Consider the following 24,376-nt stretch of genomic DNA (forward strand, 5'->3'; position numbering starts at 1 on the left):
GGGAACGCTTCATCAAGAACATTTGTGTAAACTCTTGAAACTCGGTGATTGGACTTCAAAAATGATGAACCGTTTGTAAGGATTTTCTGGCTTAGTCCTCATAAGGGGAACTTTTTCCATTAAGTTTCAATCTGCTAATAGTGAGGTATGTTTGTCTGAATCAACCAGCCATTAGGCTTTAGGTCACACTTTCTATAAAAGGCCTTTAAAACCAATGTTTCCATGTATAAATATTTTGTTGTTGCTGTTCTTTTGGTAACTATTGTTATCATTTTTGTTGTCAAAATTTTCTTAAGCTTTCAAGATGGTTTGACCACTCTCAGAATATGTACGCTTTGTGCGTAACGTGGGTGTGTTCTGTCAAGGAACACATGTTGAATAGGTTGTATTCGAGATAAATTGCTTCTGTATGGTGTATGATGGTGGCTATCATTTTTTAAATTTTTGAAGTTCACTTTGAGCATACTTTGACCAGTTTAATAAACAGCATTTTGTGTTGATCTTAGCACGTTTTGTTTAAAATGTTGCAGGTAAAAATGATTATTGTCATAGTTCTGGGTGGAAAATGAAATAGACGACTTAATACTTTTATTTAAGTCCTTCATTCCTGTCCTAGGAGGCCAAGACCAGGCATATTACCGTATTTCAGCCACATCCTGTGCACAGTCGAGGTAGAAACGAAGCGGGGTAGGAGAGGAGCTGCCTCGTGTTCCTCCCGGCTCTCACGTCCTGAGGCTCGGCAGCACCAGTTGAGCAGTTGACTCCCACTGTGTCCTGCTCCTTCTCCCACGGGGGTCCCAGAATCAACAGCTTCTGGTTTTAAACACTCTGTCTTGTCTCTCAGACGTCTTGATCCAAGTCATTCACCACATACCATGAAGCAAGTTACTTGGGTTTGGAAATTAAGTTGACTTGCCCACATAGTTTCCTTGTACATGCTGCCCTTTTCAAGAAGGTATCTGTATAAACTTGGAAGTAGACATTTGATAGATGATCTTTCAAGTTATGTGGTTAGAAGAGATCACCAAGGGTACAGAGTGTGATGGAGAGATTTAAAGGTTAAGTCTTAGGGAATGCCAACATTTAAATTTTTTAAATTAATTAATTTAGTTTTGGTTGTTCTGGGTCTTTGTTGCTGTGCAAGGTTTCCTCTAGTTGCAGAGAGCAGGGGCTACTCTAGTTGCCGAGTCCAGGCTTCTCATTGCGGTGGCTTCTCTCGTTGCGGGGCACAAGCTTTAGGACACAGAGGCTTCAGGAGTCGCCGCACACGGGCTCAGGAGTTGCAGCTCCCAGGCTCTGGAGCACAGGCTCAGTGGCTGTGGCACGCAGGCTTAGTTGCTCTGCAACACGTGGGATCTTCTTGAATCAGGGATCCTTGTCTCCTGCATCGGCAGCAGATTCTTTACCACTGGGCCTCCAGGGAAGGCCCCCCGCCCCGCCCCGCCATGGTTTAACTCTTATAAGAACTCTGATGTTCTTCCATATACATTTTACAAGTCTCACCATAGAGAAATTCTTGAATGTCAAGATTGGAAGACTTTAATTGAAAATATCACTTGATTGCATTTAAGGTTGGAGATCCAGCTATGTAACTTCTGACTTTGGTTTTAAAAAGCCTCAAGGATGTAGAAAGAAAAATTGTTACTCTGTAGCAGTACCTTTCTCCCATTCTAACCTGCTCAAGAGGCCCTCTATTGAATAACAAGAAGTTGTTTTCTTTCAGGGTGTATCACCATGCCAAGGGAAGGATGCCAGAAAAATGTATATTTAGAAAACAAAAATCAAGATTTGGGGGAAGAAAATCAATTATTAAGAACAGATCTGTAGCTGATTAAAATCTTGAGGGGGCCATGTATCAAATCATAATATATAGAAGGCATTAATTAAATGTGATCACAGAAATCAAGTTAAGAAATCTCTTATTTTCCATCCCTTTTTGCTCTCTGGAAGTAGCCCATGGCATGGGGGAGGGAATATGGTGCCTTGTAGCCACTTTTCTTTTTCATTCACATTGCGGTGACTTAAAAGAGAGACATATTTGAGGTTCATTTATTCAAATTCTAATAAACCTGTAGCAAGTGCATTGGAATAGTTGAGGCAATTTTACTTCTTCTGTCACATCATGCAACAATTCGAAGGCTATAATTAAGTTTTTACTTGAACTGCTGGGAAGCAATACACTGCCCCCGAGGATATAAAGGTTTCTGTCTAGAAAGGCTTCATCACAAGCTGGCATGTTTTGCAAACCCAGAGGAAGCTAAAGGGTAGCAAAGAAGGTGCTTCAAACCCTGTGAAGCCCAGTAAAGAGGAGATGCTGTGATTTCTGCACTAAAACATTAGCTACAGCCCTTAGGATAGTCCTGGAGGCCAGCCATGCCATAAGCCGAGCCCTCAGATCAGTCGGTGACAAACTCAATTGGTTTGCCTGGAATTCTGGAAGGTGATGGAATTCTCAGTATACCCCAAATTCAAACTGTAGTTTTTCTTTCTTTTCCTGAATCAGATCATAAAAACCTGATACAGATCAGACTGTAAAAGTAGGTCATCCCTCAAAAGCCATATCAACCAACATAGGCCTTCTCCTGGTTTTTAGATGAGGTTTTGAGTGTATAAACATATTCTGAATAACTCAAGTTTGCTTTAAAGTCTTCATTAAAAGCTCAGTGTTGGGATGTCCCTGGCAGTAGTTAAAATTTGCACTTTCACTGCCGGGGGCGCAGGTTCAGTCCCTGGTTGGGGAACGAAGATCCTGCATGCCACGTAGTGTGGCCACAAAAAAAAAATTTTTTTTAAGAAAAAAGCTCAGTGTTAGTGAATTTTTACTGAATGTATTAGCACACACTGAAAATAATTCTCAGCCAGTTCAATTCTAATTGTTGGGCCTCTTTTAAATGCTTCTGTTGGTGGGGACTGGAGGATTTGCTGTCGGTTGGCTGAGGCCTTTGCCCTGGAGCCGGGAGTGAACGTTTCCTGATCCCCACCAGGTCCCGTGGGAAGACCTCCGCTACCTCTTTGGAGAGATCATGTATGGGGGCCACATCACAGATGACTGGGACCGCAAACTGTGCTGTGTGTATTTAGAAGAATTCATGAATCCCTCTCTGGTAAGACATTTTTTAAAAAATCATTTCTTGGAGAAAAAAATTGAATTTTTTTGCCTTTTTATTTCATATTGGATAATAGTTGAATAACAATGTTGTGCTCGTTTCGGGTGTACAGCCAAGTAATTCAGTTATACATGTACGTGTGTCTATTCTTTCGCAAATTCTTTTTCCCATTTAGGTTGTTCCATAACAATGGGCAGAGTTCCCTGTGCTATACAGTAGGTCTTTGTCGGTTATCCATTTTAAATTTAGCAATGTGTACATATCCATCCCAAACTCCATGACTATCCCTTCTCCCCATCCTTCCCCCTGGCAACCATAAGTTTGTTCTCTAAGGCTGTGAGTTTTAGATGCCATGTATAAGGGACATCATATGATATTTCTCTTTCTCTAAGAATTTTTAAAACTGATGTCACTATGTTAATATTCCTTGAATGTTACTGAAGATTCTTGGCCTTTTGTGAATATACTCTGGCCCACCTTCCTGGGAGTCTGGAAATTTGCTAGAAATGCAGGGTCTTGGGACCCATCTCAGACGCGTAAGATGAGTATCGGTTTTAACAAGATCTCTTCTCCCCCGCCGCACACACACACACACACTTACACACCCAGGTGGTTTCTCTGCCCACAGGAAGCACTGTTACATGCACAGCCTCACTGCGTTTCTGAAATAACTCTGTAAGTTACGCAGAACTGATATTGCCACCCTATTTTAGAGATGGCGGCAGGGGCATGGTGATTTGTCCCAGGCCACTCAGTTATCACTGGCAGGGGCCCCAGCCATAGGTATCTATTTCTAGGCAGATGTATTGATTTCAATTCAGGGACTCTGATGTAAGTGAAATCTATAGTTAATTCTCTGTTGCAGAAGCCATCAGTTCAGTTCAGTTGTTCAGTTGTGTCCAACTCTTTGCGACCCCATGAATTGCAGCACGCCAGGCCTCCCTGTCCATCACCAACTCCTGGAGTCCACCCAAACCCATGTCCATCGAGTCGGTGATGCCATCCAGCCATCTCATCCTCTGTCGTCCCCTTCTCCTCCTGCCCTCAATCTTTCCCAGCATCAGGATCTTTTTGAATGAGTCAGCTCTTCGCATCAGGTGGCCAAAGTATTGGAGTTTCAGCTTCAACATCAGTTGAAGCCATGGAGTAGTCTAAATTTTGATCACTATGTCCTAACTAAATATGTGCTCAATAAAACTGCAGTGATTTAAAAGGACAGTTCTTCCTTCTGTGGGGAAGGGGCAGAGCCCCCTGTTCTAGAATATAAAGAAACCGGGTACCCTTTTTTCCCGTTTCTTATCTTACCGGCCCTTTGTCTCTGTAGACCAGGTACCCACATGGTTTGTGCCTAGGGCTGGGTTTCCTGGAGAAAGTATTCAGTTCTTGTGTTCCATACTGGAGTAGCTGAAAGTGCCAGCAGGCTCATGGCCCTTGCCTGATTATTTCTTAGAAACGCCAAGACACCCTCTACCGTGCCCTTTCCAGTCGCACTTGGGCAAGACACCAGCTGCGTGTAAAGCAGTGCCGTGTGTTTTTTAAAATAGTTTGAGCAGCCTTCTATTTATAATTTCTTGAGAACTTCATCTCCTAAAAGCATGACACCTTCCTCCAAAGTCCATTCTAAGAAGAAATATGATCATGGGTTAGAAAACATGGTGTACTGTAGTCTCATATAGGAAACTGAGGACAGATTGTTTTGTTTTGTTTTGTTTTTGCTGCTTTTAATTATGTGGAACGATTTGGGGATGGGGCAGGGAAAAACATACTTTCCTGCCATGTGACCATGACTTGTTTCTTTTGATTGCGAGTCTCCTGGTCTTTCCTTAGTTCTAATGAACTGGGTTTCACAGGTCAGAAAGACACTTTCAATTCAGCACAATTGGAACTCGTTCCTCAGAGGAGGTCTGAGAGCAGGTTACCATGGAGATGGGAAAGAGAAACAGGGTTGGGCCTGCCACCTTTACCTGCCACCTCCGAATGATAGTGGAGGTCAGGGGGCAGAGTGAGAAGCTCTCTGGTCCTGGCGTGAGGATGAGGAGTGATCACTGTTGCCAGCTGAGGTGGTCCATGAACCTGCACAAGGCTGAACTCCCATTCACACAACTGGAAAAGAAATGTCGAGGGTACAACCCGAGGGGCATCACTGGTGTGGGTGTTAGCCCTTTAGAAATACAGGTAGCCGCCCTTCCCGGCCAATCTGGTCAGGTTTTCAGGATGGACATGCTTGTTGGCCATCTTCCCTGCTCACCAGACAGCGCTGCCTTTTCTACTCACCAGAGGAAGGGAAAGCTCTGACTGGTTTGGTGGCAGAAGCTGCAAAATCCCAGTGATTTTGTTCTCGTGCGGATGTTTCCCGCTCATGCTGTTTACATCATGAGAGACTTGAGCTGGCACTGCTGCGTCCGCAGGATGTCTTTTTGCCACTTCCCATGTTGGTTAACTTTGGCGATTAGTATCTTTGGTTGCACAGACACCTGATCGAAAAGTTACCCACGGGTGGTCTGAGGTTTCAAGTTCCACCACTCACAATGTTTTCAGTGACTTTGTCCTGTTAGGGAAGATGGATGAGTTTCTTGTTGGGTAAATGAGGTGGCATTTAGAGAGGGTTCCCTGATGGCATGTGCTTCAGAAGGTTCCTGGCTTAAAAAACAAAAAGAAGGTTCCTGGCCAAAGTTAGGGAATTAGAATTAATATGATTCTCTTATGTGAGGTGCGTACTTGCAATGCTAAGCAAGGAGTAAATTACTTTTGGAAAATAAGGTATCAGGTCACCTGAAAGTTGTCATATAATAACAATCATGAAGTTGGGCTTTGAAGTAAAACAAAGCTCGGGTTCAGATTCAGTTCTTGTGTCTGCTGGGCACTTGTGGCTACATCACTGAACCTGAGCCTCTGTTTCATCATCTGTGGAACAAGAATGGCCCAACTCATGGCTTCACTTTCAGGCTTCAAGACTGTTAGAAGAAAATGCCTAATAAATGGGAGATATTTTTACTATTACCGAGTATAAATCTTCATAGTGTATATTTTGCACTTGACTGTACTTTATATAGTCAGCAGCTATAACCACGGACGCCATTTGTTAAATTTCATCAAGCCCCGCTCTGTGCCAAAGGCCTGTGTTAGTTACACGGTTCGTGTGTACTGTCTCTTCTCACTACAGTCCTGCGAAGCCGATATTATCATCCCAGTCATCACAGAGGAAACCCACATTCAGAGCGCTCAGTTGCGCAAGTAGCTAAACCAGGATTTGAATTCGCAGTCAGGCTCCAGATTCTCTGCAGCGCCTGGCTGGCGTGCTGCCATCAGTGGTCATGGGCTCATGCCATAGACGGACCTCCATCTGTGCTGTGCATGCCGGGCGGCACAGGGTGGCTACTGGGAGAATACCCCTGGGCAGTCCTGGAGACCCGAACCCTAGTCCTGGTTCTGCCACTAACTTACTGTCCAGCTTTGCGCCAGCCCATCCTGTGCCTCAGTGTATTCATTTGTGAAATGAGAGTATTGCCTCGAAAATCACTGATGGACCCTAAAGGCAGAAAACATGATTCAACTTTGAGCAATTTCCCTCCCAGACTTTGGCGCCAGGGCATTTGGTTGTTGTTCTTTCTACTCGGAAGTCCACAAGCATATACACTCGTTTAGACTCACAGTGAATTGGGGGCTTCTTTTCCTAAACGGCTCCTCGGAGGGGCAGTGGAGGAGGTGAGCCTTTCATTAATTACCAGGAAGGAGAAGGTGAAAAGGATGACAATCAAACAGACTCAACAGGATGGCAGGATCCTGGCTTTCCCAGTTCCTAACCATTCTACCTGACAGCGTGCCCTGCGCTGATTTCTGCAGAGATGACTGAAATTCTTGATGATTTTTCATAATGTGGAGGCTCATTCTCCCTGAGCTCAGTCCCATTGATTCTTTCTCTTAAAATACTTTATTGAGATCTAATTCACATCCCATAAAACTTACCAGTTGGACAATCCAAAGGTTTTTCGTGTGCGCTCAGTTATGCAGCCATTGCCGCAATCTTATTTTAGAACATCTCTGTCACCCTGGAAGATACTCTGGACTCATTAGTAGTCACGCACCATCCTGTCCTCAACATCCTCCACTCCCCAGCCCCAGACAATTGCTAATCTTTCTGTCTCGAGATTTGCCTGTTCTGGACATTTCATGTAAGTGGAATCAGACAATATCTGGTCTTTTGTGTCTGACTTCTTTCACTTAGCATAATGTTTTCAAGGTTCATTCATGTTATAGCATATATCTGTACTTTATTCCTTTTAGCGGCCAAATAATATTCCAGTGTATCAATACACTCCATTTTATGTATCTGTTCATCAGTCAATGAACATTTGGGTTGTTTCTGGCCTTGGGGCTATCACGAATAATGGTGGAATAAATATTCATGTGTAAGTGTTTGCATGGACATACATTTCCACTTCTTTGGGGTATATACATAGAAATGAAATTATGGATCACATGGTAACTTTATGTTTACTATTTTGAGGAACCAACAGTTTCCCAAAGTGGCTGCATCATTTTATATTCCCACTGGCAATATATGAGAGGTCTGTTCTCTCCGCATCCTTACGGTGGGTGTGAAGCGGTATAACCCTCTGGTTCTGTTTTGCATTTCCCTGAAGACTAATGATGTTGAGCATCTTTTCCTGTGCTTATTGGCCATTTGTGTGTCTTCTTTGGAGACACGTTAATTTAGAACAACTGATTCTTTGAAATGTAACAATAACCTTATCAAACAACTTCCCCCCAAAGGCAAGGCAGGTGGCCACTGGGCAGAGTTAGAGTCTCATCAGGGAGAAGCAGCTTTTCATAAAAGCCCTTGCATGGGATGGGAGAAGGCTTAGATGCAGAATCAGGATTCCTAGCGCTCCTTGAGTATGTTCATACCTTCACAGTTTTATTGAAGGAGAATACAAGTCCCTGTGTGAAGTAAGCCTCGCTTATGCTGTACTTGTTTGACATCACAGTAGGGAACTACAGTAGGACATTCTCAGGTTTTGTTTTTCCTTCTAGAAAATTAGTGTCTACTTGAGATAATCATGACTCTTTCTAGGGTGCAGGAAAAACCAAAACTAACATTTGTAAAAGGCTGCTCTGTGCCTAGCAATTGTGTGCCTGTGTTCAAAGTCGCTTCAGTCATGTTTAACTCTGTGTGACACCATGGACTGTAGCCTGCCAGTCTCCTCTGTCCATGGGATTCTCCAGGGAAGAATACTGGAGTGGACTGCCATGCCCTCCTCCAGGGGATCTTCCTGACCCGGGGATGGAGCCTGCCTCCCTCTCTGTCTCCTGCACAGGCAGGCAGGTTCTTTACCATTAGCACCAACTGGGAAGCCCAGCTATTTGTATACTTGTCATTAAATTCTCATAGCCACGATCATTAGGTTGATGTTATGAACCCTACCTTACTGATAAGATTGAAACTCAGATAAACAGTCATTTTTTTAAGGCCACCAAATCACTCAAAGATGGGAACTGAACCAGTTCTATCTGGCTATAAACTTAGTCCTTCCCTTTGATTTTGCTGTTTTCCTTTGCTTTGCTCCTTGTCCAGTATACTGAAGGCCCTCTTCACACTCTAGTAAATAGACTGCCTAAGTCTTTCCAGAAAGCGTAGATCATTTGCATTCCTAACCACATTATCTGAATATGCAGTCACACACATGTCCAGTCCCCAGGCATTTTGAAAGTTCCAAATGATTCTACAGTTTGGTTACTTTGTCTCCTTGAAACTGTTTAATTCTTGGCTGTACTGAAAGATAATTTAGCTGTTGCTCTTAAAATTTCTTATAACTAGTGAACACTAATAGGGAAAACCAAGTCCTTGTTTGTAGGGAATAAATTCTGGCTTGGATACATTTAGTCTAACATTTGGTTTTCATATTCATATTTTATGCCCATATTTTAATTTTGGCTAACTTATCTATCAAGTAATGGTGAGTTTAAATCTGCTTGACGATTTTGTTTCAGTCATGGTGAATCGGGTGAAATTTAAATGTTGATTATTTTGATATATAAATATGAAATGGTAGAAAATCTGAATAAGTGAATAAAACAAACCAAATGAGTGGATATAGTTAATGGAGACAGTCCATGATGCTCCTTTTCATATTTATTTAGTCAAGGTCTATTTCTGGCAAGATGAAATACTGGATAATTTCAAAATTCTCTTGGTATAAAATAAAAAAAAATGCTGACTTTAATATTTTAAAAGGCCTTTGGAATTCAGGAAAGCAGTTGTGCACCATCATCCCTAAGGACATGGGCTCCCCAGGCAGTGTGGGGCTGCAGGCTTGAGAAGGCAGGGACAAAATGCTGCTACTCACTGACAACATGACTGTGTAGAAAATCACACTTATTTTGTTTCCATTAGACTGTGAGTTCCTTAAGAACTACATTGCATGAATCTCTTGTACCTCCACAGCTTATTGGGGTACACTAGGTAATCTGGAGAATCCCAGGGACGGGGGAACCTGGTGGGCTGCTTCTTTGGGGTTGCGTAGAGTCGTACACGACTGAAGCGACTTAGCAGCAGCAGCAGCAGGTAATCTGTTCAAATGATGGAATCAATTAATGAATAGTCACTTTGTCTCTAGGCGATAATGAGACCAGAAAACATAAAAATACACAATTGCAGAGATAAACCCCATTTTCAGAAAACAATAATAATAAAATTTTTTTAAATCTAGGCATAACTACATTAGGTGATGGTCTTTAAAAACTAGTATCCCCTGTACATTTAAGTGCATTTAGACAGAATTTACAGCAAGAGAGGTTTGGAAAAATAAAACAGAATTATCATGGTCCCCTGGGAACTAAAGAACAATTAGGGAAAGATATCAGAGCATATACTGAGTTAATGAGAAAACTATAAGTGCTTGATTGACTCTATTTATAGCTGGTTAGAGATGGAAACCCATAAATCCTTTTTAAGTTTTTTTAAATTGGGGTGTAGCTGCTTTACAATGTTGGTTGGTTTTTGCTGTACAATGAGGTGAATCAGCTATGTGTGTACATAAGCTCCCTCCCTCTTGGACATCCTTCCCACCCCCCTTCATCCCACCCATCTAGGTCAACACGGCTGTGCTTACACTTTGAGGCACTGCATTCTAACATTTAGACGTTCTGGTATTGCTGTTCACCTCACGTTGGTTGAGAACACAGAACATTCTTCCAGGTAAAACATATACCCTTGTCCCAACCTGAATGAAGGGGTGGGCATGATTAATGCCTGATGACTCCAGCCTCTTACTAGGCAACTATAGATAGGGCACCAATATGTGCCTCAGGTCTACAGATCCTGAGATGAGCTACAGACTGCCCTGAGAAGCTCAGAGTCATGGGGAAGTCTCAATCATTTGAATCATAGTGCATACTACTCTATAACATGTTCATTACACACACTCATACACATTTTTTCAGATATGCATATATAATCATGCATGCTTACAAAATCCACATGTATAATACATAAAATAATTTATAGTATTGTGGAAAGTACGATGAAGTCATACTAAAATGAGTTCAGAATTAAGATTAACATCAAACAAATGCCTGGGCAAGTTACTCTGAATCTCGATTTTCTCTCTGCAAATTGGGGATATATGGGGAGAATCAGTGACTGCAAACATGTAACAGGGTGACCAGAACTCAGCAGATGACTCAGCACATCCATTCCCGTTGCGTGCACGTATCTTGTTACCCCTTCTAAGGGACAGGTTCATGTGTGTTCCTTGGACTCCTCCACAGAGGTCAGCCAGGTACCATACGCGGAGCAAAGTGACTGATTACCAGAGGGTCATGAGATGATGTGGCAAGTGTGCCCTCTAGCTAGCACTGTGCTGGAACCATCTACCAGAGTGTTCCCTAGGCGTTTAGGAAGGGAAGACTAATGTCCACTTCAATTTGGAATAACTGACTTTTCCTTTGGGCTTGAAGATGGATGATGAGCTAATGCTGGCGCCGGGATTTGCAGCTCCACCCAGCCTGGATTACTCAGGCTACCACCAGTACATAGAAGAGATGCTTCCTCCAGAGAGCCCAGTGCTGTATGGCCTCCACCCAAATGCGGAAATCGAATTTCTGACGGTCACATCCAACGTGCTGTTCAGAACCTTGCTGGAGATGCAGCCCAGGAATGCAGTGAGCAGCGAGGAGCTGGGACAGTGCACGGAAGACAAGGTAGCGGGTCGCTGTTTCTTTTCTGTTGAGGGGCATCGTACCTACACCGACGCACGCTAACCCCGAGTGCACAGCTCAGGGATTTTCCCTCTGTGTACACACACAGCCACTGCCTCCAGCACTCCGGGATGCTTCCCTGGTGGCTCAGCTGGTAGAGAATCCGCCTGCAACGTAGGAGACCCTACTTTGATTCCTAGGTCGGGAAGATCCCCTGGAGAAGGAATAGGCGATGCACTCCAGTATTCTTGGGCTTTCCTGGTAGCTCAGACAGTAAAGAATCCACCTGCAGTGAGGGAGACCTGGGTTCGATCCCTGGGTTGGGAAGATCCCCTGGAGCAGGCCAAAGGTACCCTCTTCTCCTTACCTCTGTCACCACAGATTAGCTTTCCCAGCATTTAAACTTCAAATACATGTGCTCAGGATGTACTAGTTGACTAATGTCCACTCCTTTCACTGCACATTATATTTGTGAGATTCATCCATGTTATTGCATGGACTAATGGTTAATTTTTGTTCAGTATTCTACTGTGGTGGTGGTGATGGTTTACTCACAAAGTCATGTCCTACTCTTTGCAATCCCATGGACCGTAGCCCACCAGGCTCCTCTGTGCATGGGATTTCCCAAGTAAGAATACTGGAGTAGGTTTCCATTTCCTTCTCCAGATCTACCCAACTCAGGGATCAAACGCACATCTCCTGCATTGCAGGTGAATTCTTTACCATCTGAGCCAACAAGAAGCCCAGTATTCTACTATGTAAATATATCATGCTTTATTTATTCCTTCCATGGCGAATGGGTATTGGGGTTTTTCCTGCTGCTGCTGCTAAGTCGCTTCAGTCGTGTCCGACTCTGTGCGACCCCATAGACGGCGGCCCACCAGGCTCCCCCATCCCTGGGATTCTCCAGGCAAGAGCACTGGAGTGGGTTGCCATTTCCTTCTCCAGTGCATGAAAGTGAAAAGGGAAAGTGAAGTTGCTCAGTCGTGTCCGACTCATAGTGACCCCATGGACGGCAGCCCACCAGGCTCCTCTGTCCATGGGAGTTTCCAGGCAAGAGTAGTGGAATGGGCTGCCATTGCCTCCTAGCATTTTGCTATTATGACTGTCACAGCCATGAACACTCCTGTATAGTCTTTTGTCAGGAGACAAAGGTGACTCCCAAAGGTATCTTCTCATCATACTCCTTCCTGTATACCCAGAGGTAGAACTGGTGGCTCAAGGGAGTAATGTTCAGCTTTAGCAGATACTCCCAAACCTTTTTCCAAAGTAATTGTACTTCCCCCAGCAGTGGGGATGATAAGTCCCAGTTGTTCCTGCTCCTTGGGGGTCTCCTAAAGAATAGTATTTCATTGTGGTTTTAACTTTGCAGTCCCTCAGTTAAGGAATAGTATTGAGCATTTTTCCTGTATGTTTATGGCCATTGGATATACCTTCTTGCGAAGTACTTGTTCCGTTTGCGTGTCAAATTCTAATTTGGTTATCAATCTTTATCTTACTGATTCACATGAACTCTGTATTCTAGATATGTGTCATTAAGAATATGTATTGCATATTTCTTCTCCATCTGTGTGGTTGTCTTTCATACAGTATGTTTTTGGCTCTGTCATTTTATGAGTGTCTTTTTTCACCTTTTCTTGGGAGGCTAGCATTATTCTTTTGAAGGTATTTATTGCTATAGAATAATGGGGATGAGAAATGGACATCAAGTAATTTTTTTACCTTTAAAATCTTGTTTCTCATTAATTAAAAACCTGAATTTTTAAAAATTTTTCCCCAGTAAATTAACCTTTTTTCTTTCAAAATTACTAATCAAGGATTCAGTTTGTGGGAACACAGTAATCAGATCTAATTATAGAGAGGTCCCAGGAACTTGCCATATTATTTCTTGAAATTCTTCAGTTATTTCTTGAAATAAGGCCGTTCACTGAGACATTTTATAATTTAGATATTTTGAAAAGAGATGCATGGAGAAAATTCATCTATTTGGGAACATCTATAATGTTAACAGGGACTTCCCAGGTGGCCCAGTGGTAAAGAACCCGCCTGCCAATGCAGGAGCTATAAGAGATGTGGTTTGATCCCTGGATTGGGAAGATCCTTTGGAGGAGAGCATGGCAACCCACTCCAGTATTCTTGCCTGCAGAATTCCCATCGTCAGAGGAGCTTGGCAGGCTATAGTCCATTGGGTCACAAAGAGTTGGACGTGACTTTCGTGACTTAGCAGGCACACACAGTGTTAACAGAAGCAGAGAGCATGTGAGGTCACCTCTAGTTCTGAGAGGGCTTCAATCTTTCCAATAAGAAAGCTGATCATTAAATCAAAAAATGCAGAACAAATAAGGTAAAGCTACCTCAGCATTTACAGGCAAACCAGCAAACCAGGCAAACCAGCAGCCATCTCCCAGGTACAGTTTTGTTTATCTAATAGGTGCTATAGAGAGTGCTTTACAAACACGCCATTTGCTCCTCTGAAACTCTGGGTGGTATTGATGTGTGTGTGCGCCCAGTCGCTGTCGTGTCCGACTCTCTGCGACCCCATGGACTGTAGCCCACCAGGCTCCTCTGTCCATGGGATTTCCCAGGCAAGAATACTGGAGCGGGTTGCCATTTCCTTCTCCAGGGGATCTTCCTGACCCAGGGATCAAACCTGTGTCTCCTACATTGGCTGGTGGATTCTTTACCATCTAAGCCACCTGGGAAGCATGAATAGTACTGATTCCAGGATCTCTATTTCAGAGATAAAGTTAGGTGACTCGCCCTGGTCATACAGCTTGAAAGGCCACTGAAGGAAAACCAGATTCTAGCTGAGTCCCAAAGCCATTCTTTCACCTAACTTCTCAACTGTACTGTTTCATACTGTCTGCTGCTGCTGTACATGAGCTCAAGATTTCAGGATCTGACAAATTATCTGCCAGGGCACTAAAGCAGTTTGCAAGCATCACATCAGAGCCCCAGGCCGTAATCCAAGAAATCCAGGAGAGGGAAAAGCTGCCTGAGGCTTGAGGACAGGGAGTACCTTCTAGTCTTGTATCATTTTCAGGTGTTTGTTGGTTTTCCCAGGTCTGCAAAACTGCATCGTTAGAATCACTATCCACATCAGAGTGCTAGGTACATATGCACGTCCCCAAGTGAGTAAATCCTTCATTTCTTTAGGGCAACAGCTCTAGAAGATAGGGGCTTCCTTCTTGTTGAAAATACTGATCCAAACTGCCTCCCAAATTGTTGGATGTGTCAGCTACAAGGGCAGCATAGCAGAGTCACCAGAATTAGTTTAAGTGGCCTCTTTGGTTCATTCGACTTTTCAAATAATTTGTTTTTAATTAGCAGATTGCAAAAATGGACTACTCAAATATTGAGGTTCTCCACGTTCTGATCATGTCTTTATAAACTAATGAAATGTAGTTATAAGACTTCTTTTGTTCCCTAAATGCTAACAGTAAGTAAACTACAAATAGTAACACCTCCCTGACTATACTGTGGGAGCTCAAGAGGGGAGGGGGCTGCACTGTTTGAGAACGAGCTGAGGGGGGTTGGTGATGGTGCTGAATAGAAATGCAGAGACAGGGGTTGGGGCGATGTAGAAAGGAGCAGCTTTTACTGCTTTGCCAGGCAAAGGGGCCGCAGCAGGGTGACGCCCTCAAGTCTGTGTGTCCCTCCTGGATGGGTAGAGGAGTCTTACAGTGTTCACAGAGCAGGCCACAATCAGCTAGTGGACAGTTCTTGGATTGGTTGGCATCAAGGTAGAGTTTCAAGCATCATCAACCTTCTGGTGTCAACCAGTCTGGGGTCTGTGTTTTTGGTGTCAGTAGCTGTCTTCTGGAGGGGGCGTCTGCCTCCTATAAAAACAACTTAGGAATATATGTCAGGCCTTTATCCATATCTTTCAGGGAACTGTGAATTCAGTGATTCTGCCATGTGGCAGATTAATAAACTGTTACCAGTTCCCCAGTCCAACAGCTATTATTTGTTCACGTTTCCCAACCATTACATTAGCTCTTGAGTCAGTATTTTACTTCAGAAGACAAGGACATAGAGAGTTGTATGTGGTTTCATTGGCAGTGCCCTTCTGCCCACCTCCTGGGAGTTAGTAGTCATCTTTTAAACTCATTAGCAAGCATCTTTGGGAATTGTAGTATATATTCTTAGACGTAAAAAGAAGATATACCATCATCATGATCGAAAATGAAATGGAAAGGAGCTAAATCTTTGTGTTTGTTAACAATTTAAGGTTAAGAATGTCTTGGATGATATTTTGGAGAAACTTCCAGAAGAGTTCAACATGACAGAGATAATGCAGAAAAACCCAAATAGAAGCCCCTATGCCCTTGTTTGCCTCCAAGAATGTGAGAGGATGAACATTCTCCTTCGGGAAATCCGTGTGTCACTTCAACAATTAGAGCTTGGATTGAAGGTAAATTTAAAAGTGGGACTCGAGCAGGCTCCTCCACATGAAGACTTATTTACTCTGCAGTCTTCTTCCCTGGCAGGGGGAGCTGACGCTGTCTCCTGACATGGAAGCCCAGCAGTCTGCAATGAGTTACGACGCAGTACCAGAAACCTGGAGCAAACTGGCTTATCCATCCACGTACGGCCTGGCCCAGTGGTAAGCACCTACACCCCAGCTCGGTGCCGGTTTGATTTTCTGAATTATGCCTTATAGGAACCCTAAAGATTGTGCTTTGCTGAGTACATTCAGCCGTAACCATGCACACCACCACCAGTTTCATTTGAGTTTCCTCGGTATGTTGCTTCAAAGGCAAAAATCAAGTTAGGGTCATAGCAGGAATCAAATTCTGCTTCTCACTGAGTGGCTACCTGATCTTGGACAAAATATCTGACCTCTCTGTTTCAGTTTATCATCTGAAAAATGATAAAAGAACTTCCTCATTGAGTTGTTAGGATTTAAATGGCCGGGGGAGGCATCCTTAAGTTTACCCTCACCTCATCTTATACCCTTATTTCTGAAGCCAGTGATAACTAATGGCATTTCACAGTGAACTTTTACCCCAGGAAGCAGTAGGTAACACTGCCTTCGCTGTGTGGATAGGACTGTGTAGACATGCCACAGAGTCAGGGGCAGAAACTTACAGCTCCCGGAGGGCTGCTGCCAAGCACAGCTCGGCCTTGCAAGTCAGCACAGCAAGTTTCGTGAGGCTGTCTCTACACCTGGATTTTTTACATGGACGTTTGTTGTCCTCACTTTCCTAAGCTTTTCTTGCATTAAGCAGAATGCTACTCCAGTCCTTATACTGGAAGGCCCCGTTAGAATTTCCAGTGGCTGCACATTGGAACTGCCCCCAGGCACCCAGGTGTTTGGGTGCAGACACAGCGGAACGTGCCCTGTGGACCTGCCGGATGACAGGAAAGCATTTGGCAGAGTCACTGGGTTTCTGTTAATGCTTTGAATATCTAAAGGCAGACTTTATACTTCCAGTCAAAAAGAATTTACATTTACACTTAAATTTTACGACAGCGATAACTTTAGACTTATTTCACCCAATCTTTTGATTCCTAATTTCTATGTATTTTTCTTAGCCTCTTTTTTCCAAACTCTTCTAGCTTCTGTGACTTTCTTCATCATATGTGTATCCCTGTCCTGTTTCTATTATTTTAGGAAGACTTGTCATTGTAACATACACACTTTTGATTTTTCTAATGCACTGTAACACCAGTACTTTTCTCTTTTGCCATTTTACCATCCTTCCAGTCTGGAATTATAGTTAAACTTTATTTTAAACCACCATAATTTTATTTTTGTTTTGTTTATGGTCAGGAATTATTTTTCCTTGATAGCATGTGTCGATTTCTTTGCTGCCTTTTTCCGGTGCTTTAATTTTCAAATAGACACTCCTAATGCTTATGACTTAGGAAGAACTACTGCTAACATCTCTACAAACAACTGAGACACGTTTATCCCAAGACAACCCAAGTTTTAATTCTTTTATAGAAGTGGTTTATAGGTAAGTAATTTGTAAGCATGATAAATACAGGAAAAACCATTCAAGCTTCTGTCATGAGATTTATAATTTTAAGACAAAAAGACCTTTCAAGACTTACATTTGCTATTGACAGACTGGGAGCTTTTTAGGATACTTTGACAAAGTCAAGTCATCTGAAAAAAATGGCCTGTGGTTAAGTTTGACATATGTTTGCGAAAATGCAGTTGTAAAACAGCAGTGGTATGGAATATAGACCATTCAGAAAACTGTTAGAAGTTTATAACATTGTATCTTACCTACATCACCTGTGAAGAGTTGTCATAATTCAGCTACTACACACTTTTGAAAATAATGTCGGATGACTAACTGGAAAGCCCAGCCACCTATTTGTTCCCATCCCCACGAAGGGCACATCCGGAGACCCTGCCGTCACCACAGACACAGGAAGAACTGCCCTGCTGGACTCTAGTCCCCAAAGAGATATTCCTGAGAGATCGTGTTTGCAAAACTTAAGGTTTCTGCTTGTTTTCCTTCCTCATGTTTTACATCTTTGGCACAGGGTCCCTGCTTATTTTTAATCCTAAAATAAAAGTGAGCCCCTCTCCAGTTGGCATAAATTCAGGATGCAGTGCCATACTGGGGCCACGTGGTCAGCACTGCAAAAGGTGTGAAAGGGAAGAAGCTGGGCTTGAGGTCCTCTGAGCTGCTGAATAAGCTCGACTTCAGTCAGACTTTCTCTGGAACCTTCAGTCACAGAAGGCAGAAATGCCATTCCTCATCACTGAAACCACAGCGGCGCAGCAGTAGGGGTCCCCTCTTCATTGAGCTAAAGGGTTAAGCACGCAGCAGGCTTTCAGGGTATGTAGCGGGGAGGAGATGGTATTGTGTCTGGATTCTCTTCACTATGCTCTCCCTCTTGATGAATAGTTTACCTGGAAGTAGAATTCTAGATAATTATTTTCTCTCCAAATGTCAGTGTTCTATAACTGCATTGTCTTCTGGCACTTCCTATGGCTGGTGAGTCTGTTCATAAATACTTGTCATTCCTCCACAGCTAAGTTACCCTCTGGGAAGTTTTAAAGATTTTTTTTTCTTAACTTTTATTAATGTTCTGTCATTTTTACTGATGTGTTTAGGTGTGGTCTCTTAAAAAGGCATCCTACTTGATACTGTGTGCTGTTTTAAATCTGAGTCCACAATTCTTCCCACCCTTTAAAATTCTTAGCCCTGCTTTTTTGAAAGAACTTATTGTGGCAAGTCAGGTAACATAAAACGTACTATATTAACCATATTTAACTGTACATTTCAGTGGCACTAAGTACAATCACGTGTGGCTGTGCACCTCTCACCGCCGTTCATCACCTTCCTAAACTGAAACTCTGTCCCCATTAAACTCTAAGTCCCCATCCCCACCCCACCATCTACCAGTGTACTTTCTGACTCTATGGATTTGACTGTTCTAGGTACCTGGTCTATGTAGAATCACACAGTATTTGTCTGCACGAAATATGTACTGGAATGCATTTTTAAGGTTAATGTAGGTCCTACAGATTGTATCTCCCCCCACCAAGCTGAACAGTAGGCTCTCAGCAGCCGTCTACTTCACACACAGTAGTGCTCGTGTCATACACACCCACCGTGGCGTCCGTGGTTTTCTCTGCGTCATCTGTCTCGTTTCTTAGCCCTTCTTTCTTCAAGCAGTGCCTTATCTTCGCCTGCCTGGACTGTCAATCTGTGTGTCTCTGTGTGTTCTGGTTGGTTGTCGTTTCTGGCTGATCGTCATTGTATCTTTGTCTCCTATTCTCTCGTCTACTGTTTCTCCCCTGAATTAAAAAAGTCACTCTCCAAAGTCAACTTTTAGTCTCACATTGCATATTTTGAAGGGAGGGAAAGGTTACTTGACCTAGTTTTCTAAAGTTTAAACATACATATTAAGTCTTGGTTTTTAAGATTTCTCTTATTTTTGATTTTTGGGTTCCCTTCCTTCTGGTTGATTTGTGGGTGGTTTTTCATGCTATATAATGTTATCTTTAGACTCAAGCTACAGTTTGGCTGATTATAAAAGTAATTTAACCCATTTGTTGTCAGAGGACTGCACAGGTGTGATTCTAGTCTATGATCTGAATAGCTGCCTGAAGCTCACGTTTTCCCTTTATAAAAAGACTTCATGTTTTTCCTGGCTTTGCAGGGGATTCTCTATCTCCACAGTCTGAATCTTAGTATTATGTGTCACATTTTCTTACAAAATATGTCCCTGATTATGATAATTCAAATTTGTAACTTAGGAAAACTCAAATTTTCTAGAATTGTATTAGCAAATGTTTCAGCATTCATCTTATTTCCACTCCAACTCTAACTCATTTCTATTTCATTTTGCTTTCCTTATTATTCTGCCTTATGCTGTTTAACTTTTTGCTTTCATTTTTATAACTGTCTTTTTGAGATTGTTTCCAACTTAACTTCCTCACTTTTTCTTACCGTACCAGTTTTAACTCATATTCTCGTTACACATGCACTTCATGAGAACGACTGGTTGCTGCAGTGTTTATCCTCTTTCACATCTCAATTTTTTTTTTCTATCTTTGCTTTTCCTGTTCCTTGCCTTTCTTCTTTGTAGGATCTATCTACAAGTATGTTTTCCCTAAACCAGCTATTTGTAAGAATTTAATATGGGGCAGGACCAGAGCCAAGTTCTAAGCTGGTAGGAATTTTCTGTGTGAGCCAAGTGTGAGCATTTAACCTTTCTTCCGGGTGGTGGTCTGTGGGCATGAGGTCCTCACGCAGCCTGCTGCCTTTGCAACCGTGGACACGGCCACGCTGGCTGGGAGAGGCCTCAGCCTAGAGAGCTGCCCCACAGGCATTTATGCGGGGCCTTCTGCTCTGTGCTCCATCTCCCCCGTGTTCAGCAGCCCTTTAAAAGCTACCTATGAAAGCTTCTCCTAATTTTATGGAAGTTCATTTCTCCTTAGCCTCTGTGAGCTGGCTTCCTCACAGGTACGTTTTAGATGCTTGCTACATCGGGTAACTGTTGTGCTGATGGAGTAAAAGGACATGTAAACACAGCAGCTTCTCAAACTACAGGCTCACAATGGGTGGAAGGGGGTTGGTCCCCTTGATAACTTTTCCTTCCCCACTTTCAGGTTATTGCAGCTTGTGTGGAGGCCGCTATCCCATGTTCCACTGCCCTTGCCGTTCCTGGGAACTGATTGTACTACAGTCATCAGAGCCTTCCCCTGCCCATCGTTAGACACACAGGGATGCTTCCCTGTGCACCCCGTCAGCCCAGATCATATACAGCCACCCATGTAGTTACCACATCACTGGGGGTCACTTAGAGGGTCACTTAGAGGATCGAAGTGAAACAGTGGTTGAATAAATGGAGTTTCCCACATTTCCCAGTGTTTCTAACACTTGAGGGGACAGACGATCCTGTTACCTGGTCATCAGGGGAACAGCGTCACAGGTTACCAGCTGTGGACCGCTCTACCACCACCACCACCCCAGCGCTCCCTCATCCCCAGAATCTAACCTTACTGGAAAGCTTTAGTACTGAAAGCACGTTTGCTTCTTCCTACCTTCTATTCCCCAGGTTTAACGACCTCCTCCTGCGATGCCGGGAACTGGACACCTGGACACAAGATCTCGCCCTTCCAGCTGTGGTGTGGCTTTCTGGCTTCTTCAACCCTCAGGCCTTCTTAACAGGTAAGAGCTAGAGTAGGGCAGCCCCTGATCCTGATGGAGCTGCGCCCCGAGCAGAACCCCAGCCTCCTGTCCCTGGAGCTGCTCTCCTGCCCTGGTGACCCGTCCTCACGCAGTGGACGCCAGGCAGGACAGGAACAGCCAGGTGGGTGGAGTGTGGGTCACCCAGGACACGTTCTCCATCGGGGCCCACAGTCTCATGCAGCTGTGCTCAGCTACGGTAGTTAGTGCAAAAGCAAACCAACCAGCCAGCAGCACTCGGGCATGCCTATTCCACTCAAGCGCCACCCACGAAACTGGCCTTCGTCCCCCCCCACCCCGCTCTAGTGCAGTCCGGCAGATAACACCCCGAACACCCCATGGGACCACAGCTCGCTCTGGGTGGACGCTCGGCTCACTGGGGCTCCAGGGAGTCTTATGTGTATGACTTCCTCCTGCTCACACCTGTCCCTCCTCCTCCAACAGCGATCATGCAGACCACGGCTCGAAAGAACGAGTGGCCGCTGGATAAAATGTGCCTGACTGTTGACATTACCAAAAAAACAAAGGACGACTACGGGCATCCCCCCAGGGAAGGCGCTTACCTCCACGGGCTCCTCATGGAAGGTAAGATGCCCCCAGGAACACATGCAGGGTTATCACACTTAGAACCTTTCTCACTTGGGTGCAAGTTGGTATTTGTCCTTTCCTTACTAAGCCTGGCAGGCTACAGCCTGGGGGAGTTGCAGTGGGCACAGCTGAGCAACTACCACACCACACGACTCCGTTTCTCACTCACACTAGTGCTTATTTACCTCACTTCTGGCTTTCAGATAATTTAAATGGTAGGATGTGTGTCCAGTGGGAGCCAAATCTGAAGGTAAGGATTGCAATTGCTTATAGGCTTATACTAAATCTACTCCTTATGAATCTGGGGGATGGGGTAGAAGATGGAACATTTGCCACTCACCCATGCATTCATCTTATCTTGTAAACATTTCCTCTTCTCCTGAAAGGCTCTTGGAGAAAGTATTTCCAAGTCTCTGCCAAGGCGCTCCTTGTCACTTTACAGACATTTAAACAGGTGACCCGAACTGAACTAAGAGAAGGACCTCTTACACTGTCACAAGCATGCAGATTCACCATTTTTTAAAAGGAAGGACAAACTTGCTTGCTTTATTGGGTCTGGATTCTCGCAGAACCTGTTTTCACGTAAAGTTTTACATACCTTTTGAATTCAAATGATTTAGTTTTTCATTCACAGGAAAGTTCGGGGGTAGCGCAGGAGCATGAGCCTATGCTTTTGAGGAGGGAATGGTTGCCCACTCCCAGATCCTTGCCTGGAGGATCCCATGGACCGAGGAGCCGAGTGGGCTACAGTCCATGGGTCGCAAAGAGTCGGACACGACAGCCAATCTGTGCTTACAGAGTGTCTGTGTGGCTCCCAGTCAGCAGGTGATGACCCTCCCTCCCATCTTGGCAAGGGAGCCACTGACACGCAGCAAAGTAGCAAAAGCAGAACATTTATTGCCTACAACAGGTAGAGAAGCGGTACCAACAGGAGCGTGCTTGTAACCCGTGTCTCTCCCGCAGGAGCCCGATGGGACAGCCAGTCAGGAACCATCGTGGAAGCCCGCCTCAAGGAGTTACGGTCCACGATGCCAGTCATCTTTGCGAAAGCCATACCAGTGGACAGACAGGAAACCAAACACACGTACGCGTGTCCTGTGTACAAAACCAAAAGAAGAGGCCCCCACTACGTCTGGACCTTCAGGCTAAAGAGCAAAGAAAAGGCGGCCAAGTGGGTCCTGGCGGGTGTGGCTCTGCTGCTGGAGGCCTGACTGGAACACAGTGAGCACCTGTCAGTCATTGCTCCCGGGTGTGGTGATTTATCCTGCTGGGAGGCATAACATATTCTGGCTTATGTGACTTTTGAGAAAATTAAATGTGCATTAATTTTTTAAACACCATCCTTGTGGAGAAGGGGGACAAAAAGAAGCAAATGTAGAAAAACATGGGAAACCTATTGAAAGTATGTCCATTCCCCCAGTACCCCTCTACTCCCCCACCCTGCAACACAAAATTAGTGCAGCTCACGTTTGCATCAAAATTCTGCTGTAACTAACTCAAAAAGCAATATGGCTGGAAGTCTCCTGGTCCCTACATGGGAGTGTAGTTTTTATAGATATTAAACAAAAATCTCTAAATTAAATTTGCTTTTATATATTCTTTTAAAATACAGAAGCCATGGGCCCCAGGCAGCCGCCCTCCAAGGCCTCCAGTGTCAGTAATGTGACAGTCTAGTTTTGGTTCAAGTTTTAACAAAAATAAAACTCTAGTTCCATGGTTAATTGCACTTTGTAATTTAGAGGAGCATTCTTCAGCATATACGTCCAACAACCCAGAGCAGCTTAAACTATGGGGTTCGAACTATGGTCACTCATGACAAACTCAAGGGGGTATAACCCCTGTAACGACCTGGCCTCCAGTTACTGTCTGGGAGATAGAGAGCTGCGATGCTGTCTTCCCTTCCAGGACTTACCTGGAACTTCACTCCTTTAAACTGTGGATTTTAATCATCTGCAGATACTTTTAATAACAACATACAAACAGGCCTGTGTATAATATATGTATACAGATTCCTCTCTCATCTTCCTGAGAAATCTTTTGAAGCATATAAAAACAATCTTTAAAAAAAAATAGCGTTTAACTCTACAAAGAATTTCTGTATAAAAAGAAATCTTAGGCACAAATGGCATGTCTTGGAGTGCTCCACGGTGAGCGGGCTGGTTCTTCTCTTAATTGTCTTCCACGAGCTGCTTTTGTAAGCTGAGAAGAAAGAGGAAGCATTAGGGGCAGGGAGGCAGAGACACAGCAGCATCGCCCAGGGCACCACAGCCAAACTGCTCTCCTGACACAAGGTCCGTCTTCCCTCGGGTCACTGCAGGGAGGCTCACCTCACCCCTACGTCCCTAAACCCAGTGCACCTCTCATCCCAGTGCACAGCGCCCAAGCCTCCCCTCTCTGTCCCAGAGGGTGAGAAGAGCTCTTTGGCCCGCACAGCTTCCCCTGCGTGCCTTGTAAGGGTCTATAACTGTTTGTGACTTTCCCGATACACACAGATCCAGCACAGCCAGCACTCGAGGTGGCGTCTAAGAGTCAGGCTGAGATGAGGCGCCCGCCTAGACAGTCTTGCCCTCTCCCTGCTCCCAGGAATCACACCCTCTGTTCTGATTTGCGAGGCTTACCTCTCCAGGTACTCCTTCACGTTGTTATAACCGTAAAACTTGGCCAGGTGAATGAGGATGCCTGTGGCACAGCGGCCGTCGCGCTTCCGGCAGTAACTGCAGTTGCAAATGCCCCGGCAGGGAGGGCACACCCAGTCCTGGGGGAGCAGAGCGGCCACGACGTCCCGTCAGCAACAGGCTGAGAAGGTGCCCTGACCAAGCG

At 44.2% G+C, this 24,376-nt stretch overlaps 2 protein-coding genes across 30 annotated transcripts in view; one reads left to right on the plus strand and one right to left on the minus strand.

The window, feature by feature from the left end:
• Window positions 1-23,277, plus strand: part of DNAH11 (dynein axonemal heavy chain 11) — a 357,148-nt gene extending 333,871 nt beyond the window's left edge. For both annotated transcript variants that reach the window (XM_069587639.1, XM_069587640.1), the window contains 7 exons: window positions 2,985-3,104; window positions 11,067-11,309; window positions 15,538-15,720; window positions 15,797-15,912; window positions 20,838-20,950; window positions 21,413-21,553; window positions 22,520-23,277. In XM_069587639.1, coding sequence (XP_069443740.1) covers window positions 2,985-3,104; window positions 11,067-11,309; window positions 15,538-15,720; window positions 15,797-15,912; window positions 20,838-20,950; window positions 21,413-21,553; window positions 22,520-22,767 — 1,164 coding nt within the window. In that variant the 3' untranslated portion in view covers window positions 22,768-23,277. The remainder of the gene's footprint in view (window positions 1-2,984; window positions 3,105-11,066; window positions 11,310-15,537; window positions 15,721-15,796; window positions 15,913-20,837; window positions 20,951-21,412; window positions 21,554-22,519) is intronic.
• CDCA7L (cell division cycle associated 7 like) overlaps window positions 22,434-24,376 on the minus strand; it is a 47,762-nt gene continuing 45,819 nt past the window's right edge. For 11 of the 28 annotated variants that reach the window (XM_069587651.1, XM_069587650.1, XM_069587645.1 and 8 more), the window contains 2 exons: window positions 24,175-24,311; window positions 22,434-23,755 (listed from right to left, as the gene is read on the minus strand). In XM_069587651.1, the coding sequence (XP_069443752.1) occupies window positions 23,725-23,755; window positions 24,175-24,311 (168 nt within the window). In that variant the 3' untranslated portion in view covers window positions 22,434-23,724. The remainder of the gene's footprint in view (window positions 23,756-24,174; window positions 24,312-24,376) is intronic. The other 17 variants (XR_011256627.1, XR_011256624.1, XR_011256622.1 and 14 more) reach the window with 3 other exon arrangements.

Source organism: Ovis canadensis, chromosome 4 (assembly GCF_042477335.2).
Source record: "Ovis canadensis isolate MfBH-ARS-UI-01 breed Bighorn chromosome 4, ARS-UI_OviCan_v2, whole genome shotgun sequence".
In the NCBI taxonomy this organism is placed as follows: domain Eukaryota; kingdom Metazoa; phylum Chordata; class Mammalia; order Artiodactyla; family Bovidae; genus Ovis; species Ovis canadensis.